A 23917-nucleotide genomic window follows, 5' to 3' on the forward strand; every position below is an offset into this window, starting at 1 on the left:
TCTTACATCTGAAGTTTATTCTTTTATAGCAAAGCGAAGAGAAGGGAAGTGAGTGGGAGGAAAAATAATGTAGATGAAGCTGCTGCGGGTTCAAAGTCAGGAGAGTTGAGGGATCTAGAGTGACAGGTCCACCTAGCATCCCTGGGGACAGTCTAGATGGTCTCCACCCCTCCCTCAGAAGAAAGAGAGGCCCTGAAAGGAAGCTGGGGTGTATATATGTGTCTCAGCAGGAAAAGGTCCAGGCTGCCATTCTCTTCCTCCCCCCAAACTGCCACCTTCAGCCTCCATTTCTCACAGGTTGCAAACAGGACAAAGAGTCATCAGTTGTTAAAGAAAAAATATGCTTTTGCATCAGAGAGCAGGATTAATTCATGAGTGCTGTAGAAAAAGAGATGGGGAAGAAAATCAGAATATAAAGAGACCCTTTTACTGTAAATAATAAATTCTTCTTCCCTTTCATCCCCCACCCCCAAGGCAGACCCACACTGCAGGGGGTGTTCTGTCCCCAACCCCACGCACACCCACCAACAGACGTTCAGGAGTTAAAGACCAAACCAGCCGGCAAAATCCTTTTCCTTATGATAACGGAACTTGGCAACAACCTAGTGGCTGCCTGCCAAGAGTTTATTATTTACAAAGAGGAGAGATAACTTCTCCCCAATTCTGCGGAACTAATCAAGTCCAGAGATACTCCAGCAAAGTCTTAAAGCTAGCAATGCAGAATGGCGTGGAAGCTTTCAGCTTTGTTCATCACAAGGTTTGACTGGGCCCTATCTCTTGCCCTTCGGCAGACACCGAAGGCATTGCCAGAGAAGAGGGTCCTGGAGAGGGAGGCCTTGCCAACTCCTCCCCTTCACTCTCGGAGTCCTCTCCTGACGATGACACAAGCTCCGGTAACGGAGCCAGAACAGGGGGGTGGTTGATAGGCAGGGACACATAGAGAGAGAATCCGCCATTTCAGGGAGGAAAAGGCTGGGATGCTTCATAGGAAGAAAGAAGACGGGGCTACGATGGGGGTGGCAGCAAAGGGGGGAGCCTGAGGTCACTGGGCCAGAAATTGTGGGAATTCTCACAAGGAGAAGGGGGGTCAGGAAGAAGAGCCTGTCCAGGTTCCAACTAATGAACCCAAATGAGTCTGCATGGGGTGCCAAGAAGGATCCTCTCGGACCGGAGGGTGGGGTGAAGTTCAGGGAGAAGTTTTGGAGGGAGTTCATTAAGTTGATAGGGTCATCTCAAGGACTCAGCTCCCCCTTCCATCCGAGTACGAACGGAGGTATAGAACGAGCTAACGCAATGATAGAACAATACCTGAGATGCTAAGTTCATTATCAGCAATTTAGCTGGGCAGATCTCCTGCCATTTGCTGAAGTGATCTACAATACCGCAGTGCATAGTAACATGGGGTGAAATGCAAAATTTGTTACTACCGGTTCTGTGGGCGTGGCTTGGGGGGGTAATGTGACTGGGTGGGCGTGGCCAACTTTTTTTTTTACTTTTAAAAGCATTTTTTTGGCGGAAGAGGTTGTAGAAAAAATGCTTTGAAAAGTAAAAAAAAAAGCCTCTGATGATCATGTGGCTCAGCTGGGCATGGTGGGGGAGGGGGGCGCGGGGCTTTTTGCTACCAGTTCTCCGAACCACCCGCTCCCATAGCTACCAGATTGGGCTATCCAGTCTGAACTGGGAGCATTTCACCCGTGGTCTCACCCCTTTTGAAACAGCCACAGGGTGGAATTTGTCCCCGTGCCTGAATACCCTCAGGAACCCCCCTCCACAGTGAGCCTAACAGAATGGGTGGGTTGCTTACAAAATGCGTGGGGGAATGTAAACATGGGGTGCTCCCTCCCCAAGGGAGGAATGGGAAGGAATGGCCCCCTCCTTCCCTTCCCTTTTACAATTTCCCAAAACGTGGAAAAATTCTGAGCAAGATTTTAGCATTTGTGTGTGCTTTTGTTTTTGATTGCAATACTTTTTCAGTTCTCTGTAAAGAAACGTTGCCCAAAATCCAAAAAACTGCTCTTATCCACAACAAGGAGATATTGTTCAGGCAAGTTTTTTTTTTTTTTTTAAAGGAACAATTAAGGAATTTTAAAAGCCACCTATAATTTTTAGGAGGGGTTGAGATGAGGGGGAAGAGGAGAAACTCACCTGCAGGAGGTTGGATGGGAATTGCTGGAAGGAGAAAAAGACCCAATCAGGACCCTTCATGGGCTGGAGGACTCAGGGGGACCCCCCCCCATCGATAGCCCATCATAGGTTGTGTGATCTTCACTTATAAGCCCCTCAAACAAGAGAAGCTGCCAAAAATATTCCCCAAGGGGCCCCTCTTGGCCACCTGCTAAACTTGAGGAGAGGCCTCCCCTAGAGGGTCCCCTCCCCACCACCTCTCCTCCAGCCCCCCAGACTCACCTTTCTTGCTCTTCAGGTAGGAAAAGAGCCCCACAGCCAGGAAGGCCACTCCTATCACGGCCCCCATGATCCCCGTCCAGAGTTTGCTCCTGGCAGAGCTGGAGGAACGGGGCTCTGGGGAAGGAGAAGGAGCCTCACCTGAGCAGGAGGATCAGGCCCACCTTCCCCCAGGAGGGTCCATTCTAGCTCTCCCCATGGGGTGGGCTTCTTCCCCTTCTCAGGGCAGGGTGGGGTCCCCAGAGCAGGAGGGGATGGAGGGGAGGGATGGGCTTACCCCACTGGACGGTGATGGGGGCCTCCAGGCTGGCATGCCCCACCTTGCAAGTATAGACGTCCCCCTGTTGGGGCTGGGTCTCCAACATCACCTGGAGCTGGTAGGTCCAGTCTCCGTTCTGGAGCTCCTCCCCAAAGGCCACGCCCTCCTCCTCCAGCCGCCCGTTCTTCAGCCACTGGATCTCGATCTCCACGGGGTAAAAGCCGGTCGCGGTGCAGAGGAGGATGGTGTTGGGGGAAGAGGGCTCCATCTTGGTGGGGGAGATGGAGACAGTGGGCTTGGCTGGAGGGAAGGAGGAGAAGGAGCCACATGAGAGACACAACAGGAAAGAAATGACGCAGAAGACGGGAAGGACAGATGCAGCACGAGTCAGCCCCTCCCCCCACAGCCTCCAGGACCCTCGAGGGGGCAGCCTCAGCATCTTCTGGGTCCCCAGAGGTGGAGATGAAACCTTATAACATCAGCAGACGGAGGAGACCTCCAGCCCTGGTGAAGGATGGCCTCACCCAGCGGCTTCATGCGGAGGTTATAGAGGAGAGGAGAGAGGACGGAGCCAAACGCCTCTGAGCAGCCCTGAAGGTGATCAAGCAAGCTAGCCAAAGAAAGAAAGAAAGAGAAAGAGAGAGAAAAGCGGAGAGGAGAAAAGAGAAGAGAAGAGAAGAGAAGAGAAATCAGCAGAAGATTTCAGGGGAAAAAGTGCAAAGTGTGATGTGGCTGCAAAACCCCCCAATTTTAGGCAGCCTCAACAGAAAGAGGCATTTTGAAGGAAAGGGCAAAGGAGCCCAATGGGGGGGGGCAGCCCTTTGCTCCCCATAACTGCCAGAATCCCCTGAAGGAAAAGTTTCTCCCCCATTGAAGATGAGAGATCCTGAATCTCCCCTTCAGAGCAGGAAGGGCAGAAGAGGTTTGGGGGATCTCATGATCTCTCTCGAGGATCCTTCCTGGGGGGGCTTTGGGGGGATTCAGAGGGAGACCCACCCCAGACCAGGCTCTGCCTGCACCCAGCCGGCCTCCTTCCCAGCCGCAGGAACCGGCCATTCCTGGGGGAGGAGGTGGGGAGGGGTCCCTCTGACTCCCTCAGGGAAGCTTCTGCCCTGGATGAGGGGGGCAGGGAGTGGGGAAGGGATCCAGAGGGGATCTGGGATCTTGATCTCCTCCTTCAGCAAATGCTCCAACTGGCACAACTCTTGGATGGATTAATGGGGGGGGGGTTTAGTCTGGATGAGCCCCCCAAGAGAGTTGACAATAGATCCATTCCAGCCCAGAGTCCTTTGCTAACCATTTTGTTTTCTGTTGAGGGATTTTCTTATTAACAGTAAATTCTATAATGCTTAAATGGTTCTTTGTAATTCCAACCTGGGATCTGGTCAGGTTTCCATGCAGACAAATAGCAACATTTCAGGTGTGAGTTGTTTTTATTTTCCAGGAAAATCCCATTTGCCTCTTGGGACATTAAAGGCCTTTGTGGAATTGCTAAAAGAAGGCAGAGGCTTTACAAACTGAAAATGGCCTTTTTTAAAAAAACAGGAAATGCAAATTTGGATGAGAAAAAGACTTTTAGCAAGAAAATGGAAGGATCAGATTTTAAAGCTGCAATTTGATATTTTTAGATTTTTATTTTTATAGCCCATCCCAAACCTCCTTATTTACAAGACTGCCGTGTGAAGATTTTGGGGTTCCAATTTGGCCAGATGGGAGTTGCTGGAGATTTTAATTGGATCGGAAATTTTTCTTTTTCCTTTTAAATTCCTACCAAGGGACACAACTTTCTCCCTCGGCCCTTCCAGGAATCCAATTTAATAGACAAATAGAGACCTCTTGATTTAAAACAGCAGGAGGACAAAGTACATTTTATCTGCCCCACATCATGTCATTCAAGATTTCTTTTTGATATCAAGCTTGATGCCTAATGTAGTAAAATAGGACACAGATATAAATCAGAGTTTCTTGTAAAAATCAAATCCAGAAAGCAGGCAGACTGATTCAGCCGGATTCATTAAGTTCTTTATATATATACTCGCTGTACCCGACCATGCGCTGCTGTGGCCCAGTCTGGTGCTTCTGCTGGGCTAAAAGAGTGAGGCTGAAGTTCCAAACTCTCCACGAACATTTGGTGGGCGTGGCCAACCCTCTGTCTCCCCGTCTCTCTTTGTATCTCTCTATGTCTCTCTCTCCCTGTCTGTATCTCTGTATGTCTCTCTCTCTCCCTCCCTGTATCAATGTGTCTCTCTCTCTCCCCCTCTATGTATCTCTGTCTCTCTCTCTCCCGCCTGCCAAGGGCAGGGGAATGATTAAATCCCCTGCTCTTCTAGGCAAAACAAAGGAGGGCCGGCCAACCTCCCTCCCACCCGTTTCCGCCCCCCCGAAGCCTCCCCGGAGCCCCTTTTCTGCCAGAGGCTGAAATTTTCGTGTAGACTCTGTGAACTGCCAGAGCACCCACCTGGGAATCAAAGGCAGCGCTGGTCAAAGACGACCCCAAGGCTCCAGTTGTCTCCATCTCCCGCTCACCGACCGGATTCGCATAGCGTCGGTTAGCGGCTGATCTTTCTGACCTCAGGGCCTGTGGTAATGCTGGGCCAGGCACGATTCAGGCCAGGCGAGGGATGGAGGGTTCCCACTTGGTGGACCCAGGCAGCCTCGTTGCCAGGTGTTCTTTGGAGGGAGCCCCGAGAGCGGCTGGCGAGGGGGATGGGCAGCAGCGGCGGGTGAAGCTAGTTCGTGGGGTGGCTGGGGGAGGGGGAGGTCAGAGCCAGGCTCGGGCGGGCCTCGCCCGGCCCTAGAAGCGCTGGCTGCGAGGGCTTCCTGGCGGGGAGCCAGCTGCCTACCTGCTGAGCCTGGTGGCAGGATACGGCCCTCGGGCGTCTCTGCCTTCCAAATGCGCAGTTTCTTGGAAGCAATAGGGAGAATCTAAATATAAGGAGCAGAAATCTGTTGAGCGTAATCAGGGCTGGGAGGCTGCCATGTTGCTTTTACATCCAGCAGATGGCGCTGTTTTTCAATGTTTTTCAATGTTTGTCAATGTCTTTCAATGTTTTCCAAAGTTTTTCATGTTTTTACCTGTCACAGGTGTGACATGTATATAATATAGGTATATAAAAACACGCCCGTAGTTGAATGCAATGTTGTGTCAAAATTTGAAAGCAATCGGTGAAGAACTTTCGGAGATGTGCGGTTATGTACAAACGGACATTTACATTTTTATTTATATAGATATATAATTTTGGGGAGAGTTGAGGAAAGGTTGAGAGCAGGAGTGGGTTCTAAATTTTTTTACTACCGGTTCTGTGGGCGTGGCTTATTTTGTGGGTGTGGCTTGGAGGTCATGTGACTACGTGGGCATGGCTAGCTGGTCAGAGTCATTTCTGGAAGGTCCTCGCACTTACGACCCGACTCATTTGTTTGCTTTTAACACTGATCAGCTGTAGGGCGGCCCTTTGAAGCCCCGCGGCAAGAGTTTAAACAGTTTTTTTCCCTCTAGTCATCAGCTGGGACTCAGGAGGCAGCAATAGATTGGGGGTTGGGCCAAATAAAAGGTAAGAATAATGTGCGGGGGTGGGGGGGAGGGCGGGGGGGGGAGAACCGGTTCGGTGACATCATATCACCGGAGCCTTGGTAGTACAGTGGTCTAAAGCACCCTGTTATTAAGACCAGCTGCCTGCAATTACTGCAGGTTTGAATCTCGCCAGGCTCAAGGTTGACTCAGCCTTCCATCCTTTTTAAGGTAGGTAAATTGAGGACCCAGATTGTGGGGGCAATAAGCTGATTTTGTATAAATATACAAAAGGATGAAGGCTATTGCTTAACACATTGTAAGCCGCCCTGAGTCGTCGAACCGGACCGAACTGGGAGGAACCCACCACTGATTGAGAGCCTCTCTTGGTGGCCAAAAAAAAGCCTCTTGGGGGAAGGAGATGCCTGGATCTCTCTCAAAAGTCAAATAAAAAGGAAGAGAAAATTCCCCCAAAGAGACTCAAGAAACATCCTGTGATTTCAGGTCTCCTCAACTGGAGCCTGACCAACAATTTGCTCTAAATACACAGAATTTAATGAAGAACAGGAACCCCTGGAGAATTATTGGCCTCTTGTTTGAAGTATTTTCATGGAAGTAAAAATAATACTTTTGATGAAGAAGAAATTATATGAATCACAATGAAATTCAGGATCACCATTTTGGATTTATAATAAAAATGCATTTTATTTATGTGGATGAAGCTTCTGAGCAGCTGAAGGTTTTTCACAAACTATCCAGACAGAAATTTAGGTCCTGTCCCTGAACCAAAGGAAGGAAGGAAGGAAGGAGGGGAGGGAGGAAAAGAGGAGGGGAGCATGGGCTTTGGAGTCTTTGGGCAGCTGATGAAGCTCCTTTCCCTGAAGGGAAAATCCCCCCAGAGACCCCCAAAAGGAGGGAGGAGGGAGGGAGGCCCTGAGAGGCCCACAAAAGAGACTCACTCACAACACCAACACAATTGGCACTTGGGGCACTTTCGGAGGTTCTCAAAAATCACTAGATAAGTTAATAAAAGTGGTGAAATCTCTATGTTAAATATTATTGGAATGAGAATTATTTCAAGTACTGTGCCAGATGACAAGAATGTTGGGCTGTTTGTAGGGGAAAAATAAACATTAAATATCGTCCAGGAACAAATTAAATAGCTGAATATTGTTATCTCCATGAAAATATCCTCTTTGGTAGTAAATTAATAAGGAGCAAAACCTCCATCCAGGAGGATCCTAATGAGTGAAAGGAAAGGGGGGTCCTGGTGTCCCCCTCCCAGGGAAGAGCCCCTCCCTCCCTCTCTCCCAGACTCACCTCTCCGGCCAATCGCCCGCTCCTCCCTCTTGGGCGCCTGGTAGTTCAACACCTTGTAGGCCTGTCGGCAGAAGTGATCCACTCCGGCCTTCTGGTACTGCAGGATGCGCTTGTCCCTGTTCCACTTGTCCACATGGGGCTGAGCCAATGGAGTGACGGCCACGTACTTCCCGAGGTCGCTGTTGAAGTAGTCGATCTCCTGCCGGTCGTAGAAGTCCCTGTGCAAGAACCGCACCCGCTGCGTACCGTTGAAGAAGTGGCACTCGGCCTTACGCTGGAAGAGAAAATGGGCTACGAGGGGGAGGAGGAGGAAGGCGGTCAGGAGGGACTCCAGGGCCCATCGCTCCCAGCCATTGGTAGAAGAGAAGGGGGAGGGTGGCGGGGGACCCTCTGAGAGAGACTGGAGGAAGACGCCCCCTGAAGGAGGGAAAGGGAACTCTCTCAGTCCCAGAGAGGAAGGGAGGCTTCCTGGGGGGTCTGGGGGGGGAGAGAAAGGGGGGAGGGGAGGGACCTCCTCCAGCCTTCCAGGGTGGAAAAAAGGAAGGCAGAAGCTCAACTGGTCAGGCAGATCTCCTCTCTGCAGGAAACGTTGGATCTCAAGGGGCAGGAAGGATGGGGTGAGGGCTGGAGGGAAAGTAACGTCCATACCCCCCCACTCTCTCTTCCTTTGAGAGGGGATATGGGGGAGGGTACACAATGAGGACATCTGGACGGACTCTCCCGGGGTCTCCCAGCCATTTGAACCCCCACCTTCCCTGGGTCCCCCCAGCTTATCTTCTTCCCCCGAATCTTCAACTCAACGCCCTCCCTTTGGAGGATTCTCTGGGATCACCCGTTTCCCCTCCCCCTCCCCAAAAAGACCCCCTGCCACCCCCGCACCTCAAAGGGAGGGTCTCCAGCCCCCTTCACAAAGGGGAGCCCCCAACTACTGATCCCCCAAAGAGATCAGGCCAAGCCCGCCTACTACCACCAATAGCCTCCCACCGGCCAGTACGCTCTCATAGAGAGGGACTCCTCCGGGTGCCGTCAGCCAAACAGTGTCGACTGGCAGCCCCTAGGGGGAGAGCCTTCTCTGTGGGGGCACCTACCATCTGGAATGAGCTCCCCCCGGAGATACGGAGGATCCCGGATCTGCGCTCCTTCCGCCGTGCTGTGAAGACCTTTTTATTCCATCAAGCGGGCTTGGCCTGATCTCTTCCCTTTTTAAATACGTAAATTTTAATCTGTTTTTAAATTATTGGGGTATTTTAATTTGTCTGGGCCAAATAATTTAATTTGATTTTATCGGGTTTTTAAATTTTGTGTATTTATGTATTTTATTGTTGGCTGTTCACCGCCCTGAGTCCTTCGGGAGTAGGGCGGTATACAAATCAAATAAACTAAACTAAACTAAACTAAACTAATCTCCTTCTCCCTCAGTACTCCCCCCTCCCCTCCAGGTAGAGCAGTTGGAGATTATAGGAGGTGGGGGGTTCTTGGTCTCCTCCCCAACTTCAAGGTCTCCCCCAGAAGGGCCCGAAGCCCCCCTCTTGCCTGACCTCCACAGCCTCCAATCTGAGATTGAGGAGAAAAAGTGAAGTTTCTGAAGAAGCCCAAAGACTTTTGCTCAAATGCCTCTTTTCCCTTCTGGGGATTCAGGGCTGAAAATGCCTCAGTTTCCCTCTTTCGCTTTTCCTGCCCTTCCTCTTTCCCTGCAGCCCCTCCCACCCAGACGCTGTGGGGGGGCGAGAGGGGGCCCCGGCTGCGACCCCCGCTTCGGCTACAATCGGGGAAGGGGGGAGGGGTCCTCCTGGGGGAGTTGTGGAGAGAAAGGGGGAGGAGACCACGCAGAGATCGAGGCTGGGGGAGGCTCTGGAGACCCAGCAGCTTTCTTCCCCCCTCCGGTCTTTCCCAACCCCCTCCTCCCCCCCAGCCCGCCCAGCCCCCTCCTTACCGGGGGTCTCCTGCCCCCCTTCGCTCCCGGGGATCCGGGCCAGCGCCCCCAGCAGCAGCATCAGGGGGAGCCCAGCCAAAGCCATGGAGGCTCCCCACAAGCGCCCCAAAGGGGGGAGAAAGACGCTCCCAGCCCCAGAGGAGGAATCGGAGGGTCTGGAGGGGGGGAGGAGGTTTCCTCGGACTTCGGAAGAGGGAGGGTCCATAAAGAGCAGGAGGACCAATGGGAATCCTCCCTTCTGCAGCGTCATCGGTCTCCGGGCAGAGCCTCCCTTGACTTCGCCCGATGCAGGAGAGAGTTCCACGCAGAGAGAGAAGCGGAGAAAGTGGGGGAGGGGATCCCTTCAGTCTTGGGGGGCTGCAATCTGGGGGGTCTTTCATGCCAGCTCCGGAGGAGAATCTCCTCTTCCTTTTGCCCCCCCCCCCATGATTCTCCTCCACTCTCCCTTTCTCTGGGCGCCTGGACTGGAGGGTGGACTAGATGCCCTCTGAGTTCCCACAGTGCCCAGAAGGAGCCTAAGCTGGAGCTGCGGAGAGTCCAGGAGGGCAAAGTGGATCCAGAGCTCGAGGGGTCCTTCGGGGCTCAGAAGGGGAGGAGGGACCCCCAGCAGCTGCCCTGGATGACGAGGGGGGAGGGGCAACCCCACAGCCAGCCAGGACTTGGGGGTCACACGCTCCCCCCAATCCGAAGGGAAGCCAGGAAAACCCTCAGCTGACAGTCCAGGCAGGATCTGCAGGGATCCCTCCTAATCCATCCGGATCCTCCCCCTTCACGGGGGAATCTCCGTAGGGATCTCTTGGCTTCACAAGAGAAAAGGGCGTTTCCCTTCCTTGAAACACGCGTCTCCCTTGCTCAGAACGTCTGGACGGACCGGCTCCTTCAGGTTTCCCTCCCCTGAACCCCGATTGTGTAGGGATCTCCCTCTTTCTGTCTGTGGGTCGGGATCCCCCTTTTCCTTGCAAAGCAGCCCCGGATGAAGATCCCGGAATGAAGTTTCGCTCCTTTCCTCGGAGAACGTCCACATCTTCTCCCATAATGCACCACAATCTTTCAGCAGAAAAAAATATATAGAAAGTAACATTTTGGAAGAAATTTTGCCACCTGATAGTCCAGGAATCCCGAGAGGAAAACTTCTGCTTGTCAATAAGTGCTGTGGGGTTTTCTGACCCACCGCATAGAGGTCGGCTTCAGTTCCAGAAGGGCTGCTGGTGAGCTGGGGGGGGGGGAGAATCGGGGGGGGGGAAATCGGGGGGAGGGGGAGAATCATCCCCCTGAAGGACCGGAGGAGGGGAGCCCATCGGGGGTTCAGCCCAGCGCCAGGAGGGTCCCCGGCAGCTTCCCCTTTTAAGGACAGTCCCAGGGTTTCTCCCCCTTCCCCCTATGCAGGAGGGGCTGGGGGGGCGAAGGCTTCGGGTGGGGGGAGGGCCGAGGGGGAGAGGGAGACTCAAAGGCTGAAGGGGGCCTTAGAGATCTTATAGTCCAGCCCCCCCTGGCCGAGGCAGAAGCCCTTATCCCACCCCGGACAAATGGCTCTCCGACCTCTTGAAGACCTCCAGGGATGGAGCCCCCCCTCCTCCCCCCCCGATTCCAGATGGGGGAGGGGCTGCTGCATTGATTCATTGGTTCTCAGGTGATGCCTCCCCATCTCCTCCCCTGGGACTTCCAAGGGGGGGGTCTGAGTTCAGCCATGAGGCTGCCAAGGGGGGCTCCAGGGAGAAGAGGGAAATTGTCCCTAATTGACTTAATTAGGGGGTTAATCAAAGGGGAGGCCTCCCTCCCTCCCTTCCTCCCTCCCTCCAGAGGTTTCCTATTGAGCAGGAGGAAGATGGGGCGGCCATGGGGGAGGCAGCAAAGGGGGGAGCCAGAAATGTCAGAAGGAAAAGGGGGGGAAACAGGAAGGGCAATTTAGAGCCTGCAGCGCTCCCTCCCCCTCCCCCAAGGACAGGGATCCTCCCCCCCTTCCCTCCTGCAGCCTCCCAGAACCTGGAGGAAGTTTTCGTGCTTTGTGTGTGTCTGTTTTGGTGTTTGAGGGCACCTCATGGTGGAGTTTTGCGTAAGGAAAATCTGGCTGAAATTTCAAGGCTTTCCTTCGTCTGGAGCACGGAGGCCCTGCAGGGAGAGTTTGAGGCGGTTAGATTTGTTCAGAAACGATTTTTTTTGTAAGGAAAATGGAAGAATTAAAGGGTTCTTAGAAACTGGGCGGGGGGAGGGGTTCAGGTGAGGGAGGAAGAGGAGAAACTCACCTGCAGGAGGTCGGATGGGAGTTGCTGGAAGGAGAAAAAAGAGCCAATCAGGAGCCTTCCTGGGCTGGGGGAGTCAGGGGAGCCCCCTCCCCATCGAGAGATCCCATGACGTTTCCTGATGGGAGGAAGCTCTCCAAATAGATTTCTCCCCACTGCTTCCTACCTACCCAGGCAGGCTGGATCCCTCCATCATGTGAAGAAGGGATCATCCAGATCACACCCAGCCCTGAAAGATCATATTTGGCCCTGCAGGTGTTAGAGAGCAGCTCCCCTCCAGAGGTTGTGGCTGCTCCATCCCTGGAGGCTTTGAGGGAGAAACTGGGCAGCCCTTTGACCAGAGGGACATAAGCTCTCCTGCTTGAACAGGGGGTTGGACTGGATGACCTCCAGGGTCCCTCTCAACTCTGTTATTCTGGATCCCGTGTGTTGCATTTCCAGGTGTCAGAAAAATCCCCCAATACATTTCTCCCCACTGACCTCGACCTACCTAGGCAGGGTGGATCTCCCAGGGGTCAGACTTCCTGGCCCAACAAGACCTTCTGTGCCACCTTGATGAGAGGCCTCCACCAGAGGACCCCCTTCCTCTCCAGCCCCACAGACTCCCCTTTCCTGCCCTTCAGGGTGAGGGTCAGGCATCGACCAAATCCCCCTCAGTCAATTGCGGAAGGCAGCTCTGCTTGCAACTGCTGAAATCCCGCCAGGAGGAGACCTTTCACTCCATCAGACTCCCACCTCCGCCTCTCCCGGGTCCTCGGAAGGGCTCGATGGGCGGACACAAAGGCCAAATCCAGGCTGAACAGCTGAACATCCCCCGGCCCCTCCGAGAACCATCCCCTCCAAAGGACCCCTCGGTGGCTCCTCTGCCTGGAGACGGATGACGCTCCCAAAGCTCCATTTTTCATTGGGTGAATCTGATGTTTGACTTTCTGGAAGTCAGAAATAGAATTCCTCAGCCCTGCCGTTCCCCCCTCTTGATTTCCCCTCCCCCCTCCCTCCCCCTCAGTCTCTTCACTCCCCCTAACTCTCCTCCTTCCCTCGGGAGGATGGGGGGATGGCTCCCAGGGGAGGAGGGTAAAGAGGGGCTTAGAGATCCCCAATTTCTTCCCTTGCACCCTGAGCCTCGGGAAGGTGGGAAAGGCTAACAGGCTACTGTGTTTAGAGGTGGGGGCAAGAACCAAGGAAGGTGAGACCCCCACTCATTTTAACCTTGTCCCCTCTCTCTGGACAAGGGGAATTGGGTTCCCACGAGGTCTTCCAAACGGCAGGAACTGAGAAAGGGGGGAGGGGGAGAGTTCCAGGGAGAGGAATGGGAAGTGAATCTTTTGAGGGAGGGGAGTTCGAGGAGGGCCTGGAGCTTCTCCCTCCTTGTCTTGGAGGAGTTTCAGCCTCTACAGCAGCCCAGAGGCTTCCTGGTGGTCTCCCATCCTCAGGCTCACCAGGCCCATCTCTCTCAGCTGGGTGAGGGCATCGGAGGCTGGGCAGCTGCCAGCTGTTGAGCGCTGAGGATAAAATGCCAGCTAATGGTTGGTGATGCCAGATCAGAGCCCCCACCCTCTCCCAGCTGCAGCAGGCAGACATCCCACAGGGCGCCTATCCTGAGGGGGCCTGGATCCTCTCCTGGGATGGGGGGAGGGGCAGCACCAGCCTCAGCAGGCCAGAACTGGGTCCCTCCTGCAGCTGAAGTAGGCGGCAGAGTCCGAACCTGCCCCACAATTGTGTGTTTGGACACAGCCAGTCACGCAAAATTGGCCCCAGATCCAGAGAGACTCTGGTGGGATCCCATCGCTCTCCTGATCAAAGCAGAACTTCTGGGCTCTTCTCAGGTTTCCCCTCCCCCACAAGACTTTGATTCTCTCTTGAGTTCTCCCAGACACCCCCCACCCCTCACACACACACACACAGAGTTTCTTTCTCCAGCCCCCAAGAGATGCAGAGGAATTTGGGCTTCGCTTCCCCAGCCTGAAGCTTTGGGCTCCTCCGAAGCGGAACTGAGGACCTGGCCAGGATCCAGCAGGCAACAAGCCTCCATTCTCCCTCAGGGACTCCCCTCCTCCTCCTCCTCCGCCCCATGGCTGAGTCTGCAGGTGGGGCAGCCCCTTGGTCCTCTGCCCCATTGGAAGTGGCTGAAGGGGCCCCTCCCCACAACCTCATTATAGTCCTTTTCTCCCTCAGTTAAAGCCCATTGAAGAAAGGAGTCCTTGACTTACAACAGTTCATTTAGTGACCATTAGAAGTTACAATGGCACCGAAAAAAGTGACTCTTTGCCTAATATTCCTTCTTTTTAAAATATTTTTTATTGCTTTGAATGTTTTTTAATACTTTCATGTAAATATCTGTTTTTACCGGGTCCTCTCTGATTCACCAAGGCTTCTATGCTGACCGGAGCATCCCAGAGAGAGGATCGGAGGAGCCAGGAGGAGGGGGAGGGGCAGCCTTCAAGGCTTCCTGGGGGTTGGAGAAGGCCCCGTCCAGGGTCTCCCCTCCCCTGGTGGCAAAGGCCCCGTCCTAGTAAGATCCCATATTAGGAATTACCTAGTGGCGATAAAAGCAGCGAAATGTAGTTATTTCGCTGCTCTTATTGCATCATCAGATAATCGTCTGGCCGCCCTGTTTAGGGTGACCCCCTCCCTGCTCCACCAGGAAGCGCGGGAGGACCTCTTGGAGGGTAGAGCCGAGGATTTTGCTCAGTATCTGTATGACAAAATCACTCAGATTCGGGACGATCTGGACTCCAACTGGGTAGTCTCAGGGGGAGGGACTGGGGCAGGTCTTGAGAATGTTATCTGGGATGAGTTTGATCCTGTGACCCCTGAGGACGTGGACAGGATTCTGGGCAGACGGAATGCGACCACTTGTTTATTGGACCCGTGTCCTTCCTGGTTAGTGCTGGCTTCTCGGGAAGTGACCCGAGGCTGGCTCCAGGGGATTATAAATGCTCGTTGGGTGAGGGTGACTTTCCCGCCGCCTTGAAAGAGGCGGTGGTGAGGCCTCTCCTCAAGAAGCCTTCCCTGGACCCGGCAATGTTGGTAAACTATCGTCCGGTCTCCAACCTTTGCTTTGTGGCGAAGGTTGTTGAGAGTGTGGTTGCGCAACAGCTCCCCCAGTACCTGGATGAAACAACGTATCTGGATCCATTCCAGTCGGGCTTCAGGCCCGGGTACAGCACAGAAACGGCATTGGTCGCGTTGGTTGATGATCTCTGGAGGGCTCAGGACAGGGGGTGCTCCTCTGTCCTGGTCCTGTTAGATCTCTCAGCAGCTTTTGATACCATCAACCATGGTATCGTGTTGCACCAGTTGGAAGAGTTAGGGGTGGGAGGCACTGTGTTGCAGTGGTTCTCCTCCTTTCTCTCTGACCGGTCGCAGTCTGTGTTGACAGGGGGGCAGAGGTCGACCCCGAGGCCCCTCATATGCAGGGTGCCGCAAGGGTCGGTCCTCTCGCCCCTCCTGTTCAACATTTATGTGAAGCCGCTGGGTGAGATCATCCGTGGTTTCGGGGTGAAGTACCACCAGTACGCTGATGACACCCAGCTGTACATCTCCACTCCAGACCACCCCAACGATGCCCTTGAAGTGATGTCCCGGTGCCTGGAGGCCGTGCGGATCTGGATGGGGAGGAATAGGCTCAGGCTCAATCCATCCAAGACCGAGTGGCTGTGGTTTCCGATGTCCCAATATAGTCAGTTGGTGCCATCACTGACTATCGGGGGCGAATCATTGGCCCCCACGGAGAGGGCGCGCAACTTGGGCGTCCTCCTGGATTATGGCTGTCTTTAGAAGATCACTTGACGGCTGTGACCAGGACGATTTTTCATCAGGTTCGCCTGATTCGCCCTTTCTAGATCGGGACTCCTTACGCACGGTCACTCATGCCCTCGTCACCTCCTGCCTGGACTATTGTAACGCTCTCTACATGGGGCTCCCCTTGAGGAGCACCCGGAGGCTCCAACTGGCGCAGAGTGCGGCCGCGCGGGTGGTAATGGGAGCGACATGGCGCTCCCATGTAACACCCCTCCTGCGCAAGCTGCACTGGCTCCCGGTGGTCTTCCGGGTGTGCTTCAAGGTTTTGGTTACCACCTTTAAAGCGCTCCATGGCTTAGGACCTGGTTACTTACGGGACCACCTACTACCACCAATAGCCTCCCACCGGCCGGTACGCTCTCATAGAGAGGGGCTCCTCCGGATGCCATCGGCCAAACAATGTCGACTGGCGGCCCCCAGGGGGAGAGCCTTCTCTGTGGGGGCACCTACTATCTGGAACGAGCTCCCCCCGGAGATACGGAGGATCCTGGATCTGCGCACCTTCCGCCGCGCTCTAAAGACTTTTTTATTTCACCAGGCGGGCCCAGCCTAACTTTCTCCCTCTTTTTAAACAATTTTAATATTTTAATATTTTCAATTTTAATACTCAAAGTTTAATTTTGTTTTAAATTGATTGGGGTTTTAATCTGTCTGGGCCAAACTATTTAATTCAATTTTATTTCTGCTTTTAAATTTTGTATGTATGTATTTTATTGTTGGCTGTTCACCGCCCTGAGTCCTTCGGGAGTAGGGCGGTATACAAATTATACTTTTACAAATAAAAGTAAAAAAAAGTAAAGTCTGGGGGGAAAGGGGGGGCTGCTTTCAAGGCGGCCTCTGGTCTGCTGGGTTTCCCAGGAACCTCTTTCATCTTCCACCAGGCGCAGAACCTGCCTCCCAGATGAGGTTAAGGGAGTCAAAGCCCCCCATGACTCTTGGGGGGAGCTTCCTCCGGGCCTCGGCTAAGTAACAGGAACTTCCATCTCTTTCCTCTGGTTGGTTGGGAGGCTCCGAATATTCCCCCATGGCTCCCTCCTTCTTTTCCCCCCTGTGATATCAACCCAAATGCCTTCAAGGAGGTTTTTCTTTCTTCTGTTGCGTTTCTAGATCAGTTTGTTTATTTTTTATATACATAGTGCAACTCCCTCTCTTCTTTCATTGGGTCTGTTTCTTTGGAGCACTTTAAATGTGAAGATATTAAATGGAAAAGCTTTTCAGGTTTCCCCTCCCCCACAAGACTTTGATTGAGTTCTTCCTGACATCACATAAACACACACACACACACACACAAAACCCCCAAGAGCTGCAGAGGCGCTTGGGCTTCGCTTCCCCAGCCTGAAGCTTTGGGCTCCTCCGAAGCGGAACTGAGGACCTGGCCAGGATCCAGCAGGCAACAAGCCTCCATTCTCCCTCAGGGCAGCTCAGGGACTCCCCTCCTCCTCCTCCTCCTCCGCCCCATGGCTGAGTCTGCAGGTGGGGCAGCCACAAGGTCCTCTGCCCCATTGGAGGAGGCTGAAGGGGCCCCTCCCCACCACCTCATTATAGTTCTCTGGTCCTTTTCTCCCTCAGTTAAAGCCCATTGAAGAAAGGAGTCCTTGACTTACAACGGTTCATTTAGGGATTTTTCTGATTCATCTGTGCAGAGGCAGATTTGTGTCCGTGTCTCCCACTTCCTTTGGACAGCTGCTGCCTGATTCCTCCGCATTAAATCTCTTCAGTTGCACCTTCCAATTTTGGATTTCATCCCATGAAGTTTTGGTGATTGCAACAATGTCACACCTGCCTTTGGGCTCCACCTTCACCCCGTTTATTCCTCGTACTATGAACATCCGTGCAGAGGCATCTGAGTCCCTCTTTGACTGACCCCATATTTGCTTTCTACATCTCCTGCTCTGTCTCCGAGTTTCCCTTCTTTCTTTCCATTCGGTTGATTCCCCTGAGATTTGAGCTTGGAATTTGCTTCTAAAATTTCATCTCCTTCTCCCTTCGGTCTCACTTTCAAGCCCTTCGGATGAGGCGAGCCGGTTGGTGTCCAAAGCCGACCTTCTGGGTTCTTGTGAGGGGCAGCTCATCCCCTGCCAGAAGCCCCCCATGTGGGTGTTGTGGACCATGGTCCAAGAATCCCAATGTCCCTCGAGAGAACCATCCCCTAAGCCAGGCTTGACTTCCAAGGCGCTGCCTTCCCTCCTTGGATGGTTCCCTTTATTGGGAGAGTGGAAGAGAAATCCCCCTGTGCCCCCAACTCTTTGGCTCCCTTGCCCACCTGCTCCCAGTCTCTTGGCATCGTTTCCAGGGACTTTTTCATTCCTCCCAGCATGAAAGAGGAAAAAGGGATAAGAATCTGTGGGCTTCATTATTTCTGTAAGCCCCTCAGTCACGTCTTTGATAGCTGCTCCTGGGAAACAACCAACCACCTTAGTTTGATTGTCCGTCTTAGAAACGGCTGTTTCAGTTCCCCTAAACAATCAATCAACACAAGACTTTCTTTTTTTCTTAAGGAAGTTCAGTCTAATTTTTCCTCTCCTGCCATTGGTACATTTGGTGTTGTCCCTTCTCCAGGTTCTTGCACACTGTCTTGCAAGGGGAGGCATTGCTCAAAGGAGCCCAAATCTTCTCAGGCAATTTCAGACAATTCCTACAATCACACTCCGACCTATTTTTCCCCTGGTGGCCCCAAGACCCCAGATGAGGAAGGGGAGGGGGAAATTCTGCTTCGGTGATTGAGATGGATTCCTTGGAGGTCATCTAGTCCAACCTCCTGCTCGGGCCTACACCATTTATACCATCAAGCAGGAGACTCAATACCATTCGAATCTGAGCCCCAAAGAGGGAGGGAGCCATTGGGTGGCAAAATGGGGCAGGACCCTCCAGTTGTGAAGGAGAGAAATGGCTGAAATGGCTGGGTGAATGTAGGGGAGTCTCGGGTGCCCCCACAATTTCTCGCCACAAATACTCAGGGAGGACCGTGCCTGCTGCCATTCTGCTCCTCCAAAGGGGGCTTGAGGGGAAGCAGAGCAAGGGGGCCTCTGAGCAGAAAGGGGGGTCCTGCCCCTTCACCTCCCTGGATCTGCCCACCCTCCACCTGAACCAGTTCTGGCTTCGGATACAAAATAGCCGGGATGGTGGATCCAGAGGCAGCGGAGGGAGGAGCCTCTTGCGGGGGCAGCAAAAAGGAAGAGGAGGAAGAGGAAGGAAGGATTCCAGGGTTTTCTTACATCTGAAGTTTATTATTTTATAGCAAAGCGAAGGGAAGGGAAGTGAGTGGGAGGAAGAATAATGTAGATGAAGCTGCTGTGGGTTCAAAGCCAGGAGAGTTGAGGGGTCTGGAGTGACAGGTCCACCTAGCATCCCTGGGGACAGTCTAGATGGTCTCCACCCCTCCCTCACAAGGAAGAGAGGCCCTGAAAGGAAGCTGGGGTGTATATGTGTGTCTCAGCAGGAGAAGGTCCAGGCTGCCATTCTCCTCCTCCCCCCAAACTGCCACCTTCAGCCTCCATTTCTCACAGGTTGCAAACAGGACAAAGAGTCTTCAGCTGTTAAATAAAAAATATGCTTTTGCATCGGAGAGCAGGTTTAATTCATGAGTGCTGTAGAAAAAGAGATGGGGGAGAAAATCAGAATATAAGGAGACACTTTTCCTGTAAATAATATATTCTTCTTCCCTTTCATCCCCCACCCCCAAGGCAGACCCACACTGCAGGGGGGTGGTTGACAGGCAGGGACACATAGAGAGAGAATCCGCCCATTTCAGGGAGGAAAAGGCTGGGATGCTTCATATGAAGAAAGAAGACGGGGCTACGATGGGGGTGGCAGCAAAGGGGGGAGCCTGGGCTCACTTGGCCAGAAATTGTGGGAATTCTCACAAGGAGAAGGGGGGTCAGGAAGAAGAGCCTGTCCAGGTTCCAACTGATGAACCCAAAGGAGTCTGTATGGGGAGCCAAGAAGGATCCTCTCGGACCGGAGGGTGGGGTGCAGTTCAGGGAGAAGTTTTGGAGGGAGTTCATTAAGTTGATAGGTTCATCTCAAGGACTCAGCTCCACCTCCCACCCGAGGACGAACGGAGGTATAGAACGAGCGAATGCAATGTTAGAACAATACCTGAGATGCTACGTTCATTATCAGCAATTTAGCTGGGCAGATCTCCTGCCATTTGCTGAAGTGGCCTACAATATCACAGTGCATAGTAGCACGGGATTCACCCCTTCTAAAATAGCCACAGGGGTGGAATTTGTCCGCTGAATATCCTCGGGAACCCCCTTCCACAGTGACCCTAACAGAATGGGTGGGGTGCTTACAAAATCCGTGGGGGAATCTAAACCTGGGGTGCTCCCTCCCCAAGGGAGGAATGGGAAGGAATGCCCCCCACCTTCCCTTCCCTTTTGCAATTTCCCAAAACTTGAAAAAATTTTGGGCAAGATTTTAGCATTTGGGTGTGTTTTGTTTTTGATTGCAATACTTTTTTCAGAGTTCTGTAAGGAAAAGCTGCCAAAAATCAAAAATCTGCTGTATCTACAGCAAGGAGATATTGTCCAGGTATGTTTTTTTAAAGGAACAATTAAGGAAATTTAAAAACCACCAATAACTTGTAGGAGGGGTTCAGATAAGGGGGAAGAGGAGAAACTCACCTGCAGGAGGTCGGATGGGAATTGCTGGAAAGTGAAAAAGACTCAATCAGAAACCTTTATGGGCTGGAGGACTGGTGGGGTGTCCCTATCCCCTTTGATAGCCCATAATAGTTTGCAGGATCTTCACTTAATAACCGCTTGAGGAACAAAAGTTCCCACAAATATTCCTCCAGGGGCCTCTCCTGGCCACCTGCTAAGCTTGATGAGAGGCCTCCCCTAGAGGGTCCCCTCCCCACCACCTCTCCTCCAGCCCCCCAGACTCACCTTTCTTGCTCTTCAGGTAGGAGAAGAGCCCCGCAGCCAGGAAGGCCACTCCTATCACGGCCCCCATGATCCCCGTCCAGAGTTTGCTCCTGGCAGAGCTGGAGGAACGGGGCTCTGGGGAAGGAGAAGGAGCCTCACCTGAGCAGGAGGATCAGGCCCACCTTCCCCCAGGAGGGTCCATTCCATCTTCCCCCATGGGGTGGGTTTCTCCCCCTTCTCAGGGCAGGAAGGGAGGGAGGGGAGGGAGAAGCTTACCCCACTGGATGGTAATGGGGGCCTCCAGGCTGGCGTGCCCCACCTTGCAAGTGTAGACATCCCCCCGTTGGGGCTGGGTCTCCAGCATCACCTGGAGCTGGTAGGTCCAGTCTCCGTTCTGGAGCTCCTCCCCAAAGGCCACGCCCTCCTCCTCCAGCCGCCCGTTCTTCAGCCATTGGACCTCAATCTCCACGGGGTAAAAGCCGGTCGCGGTGCAGAGGAGGATGGTGTTGGGGGAAGAGGGCTCCATCTTGGTGGGGGAGATGGAGACGGAGGGCTTGGCTGGAGGGAAGGAGGAGAAGGAGCCACATGAGAGACACAACAGGGCCCAGAATGGAAGACCAAGTTGGTTAGTTCAGGCCAAGATCCCTTTTCACTCCTGAAAATATACTGTGTTTTAAGTCATCTTCCAAAGTAAATTGCAGCAAGAAATTAAAAGGGATCCTGAAAGAGGGAAAAATGTTAAATCCTTCCTGATTGGGACCAATTACAGTCTCCAAAAAGAATTCCCCAAATAGGCATGTCTGACAGGGATAAATGCTGGAAACGCCCAGAGGTGGAAGGAACCTTCTGCCAGATGTGGTGGACATGGAAATAAATAACGCAGAAAACAGGAAGGACAGATGCAGCACGAGTCGGATGATTCTTGGGATCTCGTTGAAAATGAAACCACACTTTTAATTAGGTGTAATACCACAACATTTGTTTGTTTGTTTGATAAATTTAGTTATTTATTAAATTTATTGTGCACAAAGTGGCCACAACTAACCCAAAGTCTCACAGACACTCTCCTAGCCGTGACTGCCACCTGCTCTCCGGGAGTCCAGGAGAATCTCCAGAATTGCCAACTGGGTCTCTGGGACAATGCAGCTCCACCCAGAAGGAACTTGGTTAAAGTCCCCCATCTTGGGGCTCCCAACACCCAAAGCCCTTTGGCCTTTCCAGGGTTCAGACGAAGCCCCTAATCCCCCACTCAGCCCCTCCCCCCACAGCCTCCAGGACCCTTGAGGGGGCAGCCTCAGCATCTCCTGGGTCCCCAGAGGTGGAGATGAAACCTTATAACATCAGCAGACGGAGGAGACCTCCAGCCCTGGTGACGGATGGCCTCACCCAGCGGCTTCATGCGGAGGTCATAGAGGAGAGGAGAGAGGACGGAGCCAAATGCCTCTGGGCAGCCCTGAAGGTGATCAAGCAAGTTTGCCAAGAGAAAGAAAGAAAAAGAAAGAGAAAGAGAAAGAGGAGAGAGAAGAGATGAGATGAGAAGAGAAGAGAAGAGAAGAGAAGAGAAGAGAAGAGAAGAGAAGAGAAGATCTTTGCCCCATTTTTCTTTGTGTTTCAATCACTTTTCAAAAAGTTTTATTTGGAGAGAGAAAATTTCTCCTTCCACTTTCCCTTTTCTCCCTTTAGGATCCACAAGATGCAGAAATAAACAAAAAAATCAGCAGAAGATTTCAGGGGGGAAAGTGCAAAATGTGATGTGGCTGCAAAACCCCCCAATTTTAGGCAGCCTCAACAGAAAGAGGCATTTTGAAGGAAAGGGCAAAGGAGCCCAATGGGGGGGGCAGCCCTTTTCTCCCCATAACTGCCAGAATCCCCTGAAGGAAAAGTTTCTCCCCCATTGAAGATGAGAGACCCTGGATCCCCCCTTCAGAGCAGGAAGGGCAGAAGAGCTTTTGGGGGATCTCATGATCTCTCTCGAGGATCCTTCCTGGGGGGGCTTTGGGGGGATTCATAGGGAGACCCACCCCAGACCAGGCTCTGCCTGCACCCAGCCGGCCTCCTTCCCAGCCACAGGAACCGGCCATTCCTGGGGAAGGAGGTGGGGAGGGGTCCCTCTGACTCCCCGAGGGAAGCTTCTGCCCTGGATGAGGGGGGCAGGGAGTGGGGAAGGGATCCAGAGGGGATCTTGGATCTTGATCTCCTCCTTCAGCAAATGCTCCAACTGGCACAACTCTTGGATGGATAATTTGGGAGGGGGGTTTAGCCTGGATGAGCCCCCCAAGAGAGTTGAGAGTATATCCATTCCAGCCCAGAGTCCTTTGCTAACCAATTTTTTTTTCTGTTGAGGGATTTTCTTATTAACAGTAAATTCTATAATGCTTAAATGGTTCTTTGTAATCCCAACCTGGGATCTGGTCAGGTTTCCACGCAGACAAATAGCAGCATTTCAGGTGTGAGTTTTTTTCTTTTCTCAGGAAAATCCCATTTGCCTCTTGGGACATTAAAGGCCTTTGTGGAATTGCTAAAAGAAGGCAGAGGCTTTACAAACTGAAAATGGCCTTTTTTAAAAAAAACAGGAAATGCAAATTTTGGATGAGAAAAAAAGTCTTTTAGCAAGAAAATGGAAGGATCAGATTTTAAAGCTGCAATTTGGTATTTTTATATTTTTATTTTTATAGCCCATCCCAAACCTCCTTATTTACAAGACTGCAGTGTGAAGATTTTGGGGTTCCAATTTGGCCAGATGGGAGTTGCTGGAGATTTTAATTGGATCGGAATTTTTTTTTTTCTTTTTAAATACCTACCGAGAGACACAACTTTCTCCCTCTGCCCATCCAGGAATCCAATTTAATAGACAAATAGAGACTTCTTGATTTAAAACAGCAGGAGGACAAAGTAGATTTTAGCTGCCCCACATCATGAAAATTCCCCCAAAGAGACTCAAGAAACATCCTGTGATTTCAGGTCACCTAAACTGGACCTGGACCAACAATTTGCTCTAAATACACGTAATTTAATAAATATTCCTCTTCTTTTAATAAAGAACAGGAACCCTGGAGAATTATTGGCCTCTTGTCTGAAGTATTTTCATGGAAGTAAAAATAATACTTTAGATGAAGAAGAAATTATATAAATCAAAATGAAATTCAGGATCACTATTTTGGATTTATAATAAAAATGCATTCTATTTATGTGGATGAAGCTTGGGAGCAGCTAAAGGTTTTTAACAAACTATCCAGACAGACATTTCGGTCCTGTCCCTGAACCAAAGGAAGGAAGGAAGGAGGGAAGGGAGGAAAAGAGGAGGGTAGGATGGGCTTTGGAGTCTTTGGGCAGCTGATGAAGCTCTTTTCCCTGAAGGGAAAATCCCCCCAGAGACCCCCAAAAGGAGGGAGGAGGGAGGGAGGCCCTGAGAGGCCAAAAAAGAGACACACTCACAACACCAACACAATTGGCACTTGGGGCACTTTCGGAGGTTCTCAAAAATCACTAGATAAATGAATAAAAGTGAAAGTGAAATCTCTATGTTAAATATTATTGGAATGAGAATTATTTCAAGTACTGTGCCAGATGACAAGAATGTTG

The 23917-nt window shown here is 52.1% G+C and overlaps 2 protein-coding genes across 2 annotated transcripts in view; both read right to left on the reverse strand.

Moving 5' to 3' along the window:
• LOC148116177 (H-2 class II histocompatibility antigen, I-E beta chain-like) overlaps nucleotides 1-9600 on the reverse strand; it is a 252867-nt gene extending 243267 nt beyond the window's left edge. The window contains exon 1 of the mRNA XM_087884949.1: nucleotides 9424-9600. Coding sequence (XP_087741075.1) covers nucleotides 9424-9508 — 85 coding nt within the window. The 5' untranslated portion in view covers nucleotides 9509-9600. The remainder of the gene's footprint in view (nucleotides 1-9423) is intronic.
• Nucleotides 9601-20006: 10406 nt separating this feature from the next.
• LOC148116184 (H-2 class II histocompatibility antigen, E-S beta chain-like) overlaps nucleotides 20007-23917 on the reverse strand; it is a 93431-nt gene continuing 89520 nt past the window's right edge. Inside the window, exons 3-5 of the mRNA XM_087885415.1 lie at nucleotides 20612-20893; nucleotides 20357-20470; nucleotides 20007-20116 (exon numbers count right to left, since the gene is read on the reverse strand). Of these exons, the coding sequence (XP_087741541.1) occupies nucleotides 20064-20116; nucleotides 20357-20470; nucleotides 20612-20893 (449 nt within the window). The 3' untranslated portion in view covers nucleotides 20007-20063. The remainder of the gene's footprint in view (nucleotides 20117-20356; nucleotides 20471-20611; nucleotides 20894-23917) is intronic.

This window comes from Pantherophis guttatus, chromosome 2 (genome assembly GCF_059756535.1).
Source record: "Pantherophis guttatus breed Tessera chromosome 2, ASM5975653v1, whole genome shotgun sequence".
Classification (NCBI taxonomy): Eukaryota; Metazoa; Chordata; class Lepidosauria; order Squamata; family Colubridae; genus Pantherophis; species Pantherophis guttatus.